Source organism: Myotis brandtii, unplaced genomic scaffold, assembly GCF_000412655.1.
Source record: "Myotis brandtii unplaced genomic scaffold, ASM41265v1 scaffold216, whole genome shotgun sequence".
NCBI lineage: Eukaryota > Metazoa > Chordata > Mammalia > Chiroptera > Vespertilionidae > Myotis > Myotis brandtii.
The window spans coordinates 4,247,310-4,257,508 of record NW_005358092.1 but is presented as its reverse complement, the minus strand read 5'-3'; the positions used below and the strand labels follow the sequence as shown (position 1 = coordinate 4,257,508).

Here is a 10,199-nt window from a genome sequence, read left to right as displayed (position 1 = left end):
TGTGGCGGGCGAGCCGCAGTTTGCCGATCACTGCCCTACACTGATTGAGTGACTCACAGAGCCTAGACAGTACAACGTGGCTTATACACACTTGCTTTCCTTCCAGGATTCTGGAATTTGGGGATGTGTTAGGCAGAGGTGCCTAGTTCGCAGCCCCCAATAAAAACCTTAAGCACTGACTCTCTAATGAGCTTCCTGGTAGGCAATACTTCACTCCTTGTCAATCTGATACTGAAGTAACTAAGTGCATAAGTGAATGACTCCATTAAGAGAGGACTCTTGAAAGCTTATACCTGGGTTTTCTCTGGACTTTGACCACACATCTTTTCCCTTTGCTGATTATACTTTGTAACCCTTTCACTATAAAAAATCATAGCCATGAGTCTTCCTAGAAAATCACTGAACCTGGAGATGGTCTTGGGAACCCCCAACACGAGTGGTCATTATGTAAGACCATGGCAAACATCCCAACATGATGTGATATGACCGAGACAAGGATGGTAGTGGGAATGAAAAGAGGCCAATCCTATAAAAAATAATGAAAAATGAATTAACAGGATTCAATGATTTAACATGGAATGAGGATAAGAAGAAAACAATATTCCCAAGGTTTTAAGTTCTATGCTATCTTTATTCCTCAGAAGCCATGTTTATAGAACACACTGTATTCATAAGACAAATGTATTAACTTCAAAAGTATTTTTCCACTAAGCTATGACACCAGGGACGCATGCTATTAGATATCAAAAGGCTAACTCATACAGAAGTTTAACACAAATGTACAATTCCTGGTGAAATACTAGTAGTTATCTATTATTCTAGTAGAGTCACTTTCAAAGGAGAGTAACAAACTGACATAAAGTATAAGTATAAAAAATTTGAAGATTTTATACACATTTTTCTAATAAGTCCTTACAATCCTTTTGTGATAAATGGGTTCTCTTATTCTAACCTTCAACACAAAAACAGAATTCTTACCAGGTACAGAATCTTGTAAGTAGTATACTCCCAGTTCTGTTTTAAAGGAATGTGTAATTATGTATGCATGATATATAACTGCTTGTATAGATATACTATATCTGGAAGGATATACTAGAAGATGAAATAGAATCTTCCTCTGTAAAATTGTAAATTTGGGTGGGAGGGAAACTTTTTAATTGTAAAAGACTTTCAGAAGAGGTTGGCCCAATTCCTCTTCACAGAAAATAAGGATAAATTTGGAGAAAATTATCAAAATAACCATTTCAAAGCACTAGAAACTGACCAAAGGCAAAAACAAATTGAAAAGCATTTGCTCTTGAAAAACAAAAGAAGACTCAATAAAGACATTCCCAGATAAGCAAAGACTACAAGAATTCATTACTAGCAGACCTGCACTATAAATAAATGTAGTCCTCCAGGCCAGAAGCAAATGACTCCAAATAGTAACTTTGATCTACAAGAATGAAGAGTCCTGGCTGGTGTGGCTCAGTTGGTTGGGCATCGTCCCATGCACAGAAAAGTTGCTGGTTTGATTCCTGGTCTGGACACATGCTTAAGTTGCGGGCTCACTCCTCAACAGGGGGATGTGCAAGAGGCATCTGATTGATGTTTCTCTCTCTCTCTCTAAAAAATTCAATAAAAAGTCTTTTTAAAAAAATGAATGCTCTCTCTCTCTCTCTCTCTCTCTCTAAAAAAATCAATAAAAAAGTCTTTTTAAAAAAATGAATGAAGAGAACCAGAAATAGTAAATATCTCAGTAGATATGTAAAGAAGTGTATTTCTTCTCTTACTTTAAAAAAAAAGGTTGTTTAAAGCAATAATTATATTGCTGTGTTGTGTTTATACACTATGAACATACAATATACAACACACAAAAGAGAGCAGGAAATGAAGAGACACTGTTTCAAAGTTGCTATATTTATCAGAATTAAGTCAATATGAACATGAAGTAGGTTGTGATAAGTTAAAGATGTACAGTGTCAAAGCTTAAAAAGGAAAAAAAAAGCTACATGTTGTAATTCTTAGAATCAGTAACTCAAAATATATAGCCAAAAAAAAACCCCAAAGGAATTAAAATGGTATTATGAAAAATATCTGCTCAACACACACACACAAAAATCATAAAGGAGAAACAGGAACAAAAAGACAGCAGACATAGAAAGAAGCAAGATGGCAGACCATAAATAAACCATGTCCAAAACAAGAAAGCCCACTGCATGGGAGAACATATTTGCCAATGTTATCTCTGATAAGGGTTTAATGTCATACACACATTTTCAGTGAACTCATACAACTTAACAAAAGGAAGATAAACAATCCAATCAAAAAATGGGCAAAGGACCTAAATAGACACTTTTCAAAAGAGGACATACAGAAGGCCAAGAGACATATGGAAACGTGCTTGAGTCACTAATCATCTGAGAGATGCAAATCAAAACAACTGTGAGATACCATCTTGCACCTGTCATAATGGTTATCATCAACAAATCAACAAAGGACAAATGCTGGCGAGGAGGCGGAGAAAAAGAAACCCTCGTGTACTGCTGATGGGAATGCAGACTGGTGCAGCCACTGTGGAGAACAGTATGGAGTTTCCTCAAAAAACTAAAAATGAAACTCCCATTTGACCCAGTGATCCCACTTCTAGGAATATATCCCAAGAAAACAGAAACACCAATCAGAAAGGATATATGTACCCCTATGTTCATAGCAGCACAATTTACAATAGCTAAGATTTGGAAACAGCCTAAGTGCCCATCAGCAGATGAGTGTATTAAAAAATGGTGGTACATCTATACAATGGAATACTATGCTGCTGTAAAAAGGAAGGAATTCCTACCATTTGCAATAGCATGGATGGACCTAGAGAGCATTATGCTGAGCAAAATAAGCCAGTCAGAGAAAGATAAATATCACATGATGTCACTCATTTGTGGAATATAATGAACATAAACTGATGCACAAAAACAGATCCAGAGTCAGAGAAGCATCTATCAGACCATCAAACCTCAGAGGGAAGGCAGGGGAGGGTAGGGGGAACGGGGAGAGATCATCCAAAGGACTTATATTCATGCATATAAGCACAACCAATGGACACAGACACTAGGAGGGTGAGAGCATGAGCGAGGGAGGTTTGGGGGGTAGTGGGGGAATAAGGACACATATGTAATACCTTAATCAATAAAGAAAAAAATATATATTAAAAAAAGTGAAAAAAATAATAAAAAAAATAAACCATGTCAATAATTACATTAAATGTAAAATGGACTAAACACTCCACAATAAAAAGACCACGTCAGACTAGATTTCAAGATCCAATCACATGCTGGCTACAAGAAAGATGGCTTAAAATAAAAGAAATAAAAGATATACCATGTAAATAGTATTAAGAGAGCTGAAGTGGCCTGTCATGGCTCAGTGGTTGAGCTTCATCCTATGAACCAGGAGGTCACGGTTCTATTCCCGGTCAGGGCACATGCTCGGGTTGTGGGCTTGATCCCGTGGGGTGCGGGGCGCGCGCGCGCATGCAGGAGGCAGCTGATCAATGATTCTCTTTCATCATTGACATTTCTATCTCTTTCTCCCTCTCCCTTCCTCTATGAAATCAATAAAAATATATTTTAAACACAGAGAAAGAGCTGAAGTAACTACACTTTTCATTGTAAATCCTTCTGCACGATGTAACTTAAAAAAAAACAAACAACTCTGTATAACTCTTTTAATAGGAGATAAAACTTCTACTTATTGCCAATTATAGAGGGAAAGTGACAAGGACAAAAGTAGAGAGAAAAGGAAATAAATGATCATCTTAATTCAGCTTTCTACATAGAGGTCATCTCCTATGTGATGGGACTTTATTATGTTATAATTTAAATGCATATTTGAAATCCTATCTCCTCGGGTGTTGAAGGGAACTAAATTGCAGACCTATCTATGAAATATATATTTTTTAAAATCTTAAATCACCATCTAGATTTTCAAACAGAAAGGTAAAATTATTTAAATGAGGTTGAAGTTTTAAAGTAGTTGAATTGGTTTTTATTTTTATTTCTTCTACTGTGTAGAAGCAGCCTACGGGTAAAGGTCAGGTCATGGTTGAAGGCCACAGATTTGCTCTGGCATGAGCACTATGAGACCCAGGGGACGGGCTGGCCATAAATCCAAACCCATGCATTTAAATTGGTTTTGAAATGCAAAGTTAATTAATATTTAAAGGTACTTTGAATTTTTTTTAACTGAAGAGTATATTGTCCAAATCTTACATATTTAATATTTTAAACAAACATGGTCCCTTATGACTAATGAGAAAGCTAGTTTTCTACTATGCAAAGAACTAATCAGCTAGGGGTGAGGAGAAATTTAGACTACTATCTGCTATGCACCTCTTCTTCTGGCAGCATCTTTCTCCGACCATCCTTTACAGGAAATCCACTTCCAAAGTCTTTTGAGGAAATATCAGCTCCATACTCTACAATAACATCTTCTTCAATGCTGCTCACCAGCCGCCAAAATTCCTTTTCTACTAGTTCTGTGGGAACCATCTACACAAGGAAAACAAAGATCATATATTACTAACTCGCTATAACCAGAATCCACTATAACATTAATACACAGGTCAAGTTTAACACAAACCCATGATAAAATAGAAAACCTTATTCTGTCCCAGAGCTAAAAACACTAGGTCCTAATCTTTTCCACTGAGGATAGGGAAAAACAAAAGACAACTTAAATGTCCAGAAAAACATAGTGAACTCGAACTGCCTTTTTTTGCAAGCTGCTTCCTAACTAAGAAGACTAAAGACCTAGGCCATCAAAGAAGAAAAAGGAAACACAAAAATCAAGGCTTAATTTTAAGAGCTTTGGCAAATTTTTTTTATAGGGATTTTTAAAAGCCCAAGATCCCACCTGGCCAATGTGGCTCGTTGGTTGAGCATCAACTCAGGAACCAAGAGGTCACAGTTCAATTCCCAGTCAGGGTACAGGCCTGGGTTTCAGTCTCAATCCCCGGGGGGGGGTTAGGGAAGGGCTCATGCAAGGAGGCAGCATTGATGTTTCTATCTCTCTATCCCTCTCCCTTCCTCTCTCTCTAAAAATCAATTATAACATTTTTTTAAAAGCCCAAGATTCCCTAGGAAAAGAAGCAAAGCTTATATTACAAATAACTAAACAAAAGCAGCAACTACCACATACTTCATGCTTTTCTATAAGGATTACTCACAGAGGGCTAGTAAACCATTTGAAGATCAAAGTATTTTTCTTAACAGGTGAGTGCACACTGCCACATTAGTGAGTGAAAGAAACTGAAACAGATGCCAGGCCCCTAGTCTTTTAGATGTGGTGGTCTATCATCTTTTACATGCTGTCCCTGTTTTCTACAAAATAACATAACTAGAAAGCAAACCAAAAGCTTTGGACTTCATACCTTACCAACTGACAAAATATACTCACATGGACTGGCATATTGAAATAGTCAGACTTAAAATTATCTGCCATCTCTCCAAAGCTCTGAAGTGTATACTCTCGTACAGCCTGTTCAAATCCAAAGGCTTCTCGAGGTTTATTACATTCCTGGGAAGAAAAAAATATCTAAGATTAACTCACTGAAACAGAACTGAACAAAGTATTATGGTTCTCAGATACTACCTTCTTTGATCATTTCCCTAGGTAAAGCTAATCCAATCAACCAAAACAAAACAAGTGTTAATTACTTTCGATATGGAATTAGGAGATAATGTTCTAGATAGAACCTCACCTGCACTTTTCGCGGTCTTCCAGTAGGAAAGTGGTAATAAGACACATTTAAACTTTGGAGTTGGCATTAAGCTCTGGTACTATGACAAACACCAATAGGACTACTCATTTGCATCAAGCCTAGGGATGCCTATCATTCTCAGTATATTATTGCATCTAGCTGTAGAGAATATAAATGTTCATGGAGGAAGGAGAGATGATGGATAAAGGTGTATCCACTGGATTGCTAGAATATCTAGCTAGAATGTTTTTTTCAGCTATCAATCACCATTACAAATATCTTCACACAAATACTCAGCGTAGAACTGCTTCTGAACCATCTAACCTATTTGAGATGAATAAGTAATAATTCAAAGGCCATAAAAGACCTCTGAATACATCTAGATACACCCAGCCAATTCCTTTCCTTCAATATGCTATCATATTTTGTTAAAATAAGTAAACAGACTAAGCATTTCATGACAATGACATCAATATAATCTTCCAATATGAATAATTTATACAATCAAATCAAAATTTAAACAAGCTAACAGTTTATTTGGTAGCATGAAAACTGAATGCATAATATCTAAGTTTTAGAGTTTCATGTCTGGTGTGTTGTTGTTTTTTAATTAAAAAAAAGAAAAATATCCTTAGCTGGTTTGGCTCACTGGACAGAGCATTGGCCTGTAGACTGAAGAGTCCTAGGTTTGATTCCAGTCAAGGGCACATGCCCGGGTTGTGGGCTCGATCCCCAGTAGGGGGCGTGCAAGAGGCAGCCAATCAATGATTTTGTCTCATCAGTGATGTTTCTATCTCTCTCTCCCTCTCCCTTCCTCTCTGAAATCAATGAAAAAATATATATTTAAAAAAATAAATAAAAAGAAAAATAGAGTATTATGCTAAGCAAAATAAGCCAGTCAGAGAAAGACAAGTATCACATAATCTCATTCATATGTGGAATCTAATGAACAAAATAAACTGAACAAAATAGATCCAGAGACATAGAAGCATAGAATAGACCAGTGATGGCGAACCTTTTGAGCTCGGCGTGTCAGCATTTTGAAAAACCCTAACTTAACTCTGGTGCCGTGTCACATATAGAAATTTTTTGATATTTGCAACCATAGTAAAACAAAGACTTATATTTTTGATATTTATTTTATATATTTAAATGCCATTTAACAAAGAAAAATCAACCAAAAAAATGAGTTCGCGTGTCACCTCTGACACGCGTGTCATAGGTTCGCCATCACTGGAATAGACTGTGGAATCTCAGAGTGGGTGGGTGAGTGGGTGGGAAGAGGTCAACCAAAGAACTTGTATGCATATATGTATAACCCATGGACACAGATAATAGGGTGGTGAAGGCCTTGGGCGAGGGATGGGGGCAGACTAGAAGGGGTCAATGAGGGAAAAAGGGGACCTATGTAATACTTTCAACAATAAAGATTAAAATTAAAAAAACACACAAAATAAAATAAAAAAGAAAACAAAATAACCTACAGCCTTTATTTTTATAGTTTTCTAGGAATATGAAAATTCTGAGCAAAAGTTTCATTCATCTGCAGCACTAAACAGAACTGTTGAACCATAGTCAGAAAAAAAACTTTGAAAAGCAAGCTGTCACAATACAATTTTTACAGTTCCATTCAATATCTCTCTTTAAAAATTCTGGTGATTTTAAACAGTAAAGAACAAAAACAGAATGGAAGAAGCTTTTGGGAATGTGTTTACTATATGTGTGTGTGCATGTGTTATTGTTGTTAGTTTAAAAAGAATCTGTAAATTGTACCTCAGCAACGCATTTAGGACACCTCCAATCTCCTTTGGGCACATCAGGTAGTGGGGGAATTAAACAAAATGTATGATAGCTGTCATCACATCCATCACACAAAAGCAATTTATCTTCATTATTTCCCCGACCACAAAACATACAAACATAGAGATCAACCTGTTAAAAAACGAAGTAAAATAAAAGTCTATTTTCCATAATAAGTAACATTAAATTTTTACCAGGAACTCCTTAATTGAAACAAAATAATGTATACTAATAAAAAGTAAATACAACTTAAATCCTGAATATTTAAATAATTGTTCTTAAATAGCTTTTCATAAAATGTCCTAAATTTCCTCAGAGCTTCTATGGGAAAGTTAATAAGAGCATATTAAGTTATTAGAATAAAGAAAAAAAAGACTACATATCTAGGGTACTTGAAAGTCAATTTATAGAAATAAAATATACCATGTCATCCTTCCTATAAACAAATACTGTTAGAGAATGAATACTGAGCCCTGTCTATAATACAGCTCAAGGACTTACAGATTCATATTCATTCTCTTACTTAGTTACTCACAAGTCTACGACTTAGGGAAATAGTCTATGTATATGGAACAAAGTAAGATTAGCATTACATAACCAAAGATGCAACTTCAGGTTCACCATTAAGTCTTCTAACCAAATTAATTAACTAAATGGCATGCTAAGATACTAGAGCAAAGTAAAAAGTGCAAAACTAAATAAAAGTAAATCCTTTCCCTCCTGACACATCTCAGAACACTTACAAAGTTAACAGAGAGAGTTCCTTTCCGTTGTCTCATTTGCATGTTAAATGCGTCTGACCTGTTGGTAACTTTTCGTCTTCGGGAGACCTCATCTTAAAATAAAAATAGTTATATAATAATAGCAAAAACTAATGTTGAGAGCTTACTCTGGACCAGACACTATTTAAAATTATTTAAATTAGTTAAAATCTCACAACACTATGAGGTAAAAAACTATTATCCCCGATTGAAGATAAAGAATCTGAAGTACAAAGAAGTTACATAACTTGCCCAAAATCACACAGCCCATCAATGGCAGATTGGGATTCCAATCCAGGCAATCACACTCCAGAGATCTTAAGTACTAATTCTATACTGACTATATGAAGTATTTATCATATACTTCATATGTACTAATTTGAGACTAGTTTTATGATCACTGCCAGGTAATACAATAATTAAAAGAATGGAGAAGATAATCAAAATGCTTAATTCTTAAAACATTATCATGTATTGTCCTATCACACTGAACTTTTTGAGAGTAATCCTCCAGAGTTCAGTCCACAATCTGAATTATGAGTTAATTAATAATATCATAAAATGTAAAGTTAATATGATTTGTGAGTATAGTATTTCATTAAATTCTTACACATTAAAAAGAGCTCCAATGCAATCTTTGTTAAATTGAGTTTTAAAACTGACATATACCTACAGGTAAAGATGGAACTTGATCTTTGTATTAGTAATTTTACTAATTAAAAGTTTCAAACATGCTAAGCTGAGATTAACAGGCTTTCCTCAAAGAGTTTATTTAAATTAAGTGTAATAATATATCACGGCTTACAGAAAAATATCAAAATTATAGTTAGAATATAAGTCATAAGTTCTCCCCACTATCTTTTGATACTAAAGGCCAGAGAATCCTCTATTTCTCTTAGAATTTAAAAGTTATAAGACTTAGATCACCAGGTGAGAACCATTAATTTCACCATTCTCTCATAAACTAGCCTTTAGAAACTACAATAAATCTCTGTGCCAAATATTAAAACATGGAGGAGGAAAATTTCTCCCCCAAAATATTATAAAAATTCAACCTAATATGGCTCCTCACACCTTAAATTTAAGATTATCTGACACAAAAAAAGATTTCTCTAGGAACCAAGTTGTAAGTTTACAAGTCTTAGGAAAATCCCAAGGCAGACTGCAATTCAAATATCATTTGAATCTTGTTATAACCACACTGTTATACCTTATTTCTTTTCATGACCAAACAATAGATTTTTACCTTCTTTATCTTTTGCTCCCATTGCCAGGCCCACGACCTTAGGCCCAGCTCCAAAAATTCGAAGTTTCTTCAGTTCTGTGTTTCTATTCACATCTCCAGATTCTGACTAAAAATAAGGAATGAGACATGTTAGTCTAGTTATTCTGTCTGTCTATTCTGATTCACACATTTATTTCTTATCAAAGAAATAAAGTTTCAAGGTCCTCTTCAAAATAAAGAAAACAATTATTTAATTTCTTCTCTAATTCCAATCACTGCCTCATTACAACAGTTAAGCACTCGTCATCAAAACACTATGCAACACCCGGATTCCTTTCCACAAAAGAAAATATATCTTTCATAAAAGCACAGTTGTCAATTAGGTTCTGTCCAGAGACAGGCAGTAGTGGTAATAACTGGTTATAATATCCTATCTAATAAAAGAGAAACATGGTAATTAGCCGTACAGCCGCTACCCTTCCCATTGGCTAATCAGTGAGATATGCAAATTAACTGCCAGCCAAGATGGCGGCCGGCAGCCATACACTGAAGTGAACAGGGAGGCTTGCTTGCTCCAGTGACGGCGGACTCCAACGTTCCCCGCCTGACTTGCCGGCCTCTCAGCTGCAACTCTAAGCAACTATGTTGCAAATATAGAAGCTAAACAAAACCCCAGAAA

At 35.5% G+C, this 10,199-nt stretch overlaps 1 protein-coding gene across 1 annotated transcript in view; it reads right to left on the bottom strand.

The window, feature by feature from the left end:
- The window catches only part of KDM5A (lysine (K)-specific demethylase 5A), a 104,743-nt gene that overhangs the window by 65,543 nt on the left and 29,001 nt on the right, over positions 1-10,199 (bottom strand). The window contains exons 7-11 of the mRNA XM_005865965.2: positions 9,542-9,647; positions 8,278-8,369; positions 7,508-7,666; positions 5,431-5,550; positions 4,365-4,523 (exon numbers count right to left, since the gene is read on the bottom strand). Of these exons, the coding sequence (XP_005866027.1) occupies positions 4,365-4,523; positions 5,431-5,550; positions 7,508-7,666; positions 8,278-8,369; positions 9,542-9,647 (636 nt within the window). The remainder of the gene's footprint in view (positions 1-4,364; positions 4,524-5,430; positions 5,551-7,507; positions 7,667-8,277; positions 8,370-9,541; positions 9,648-10,199) is intronic.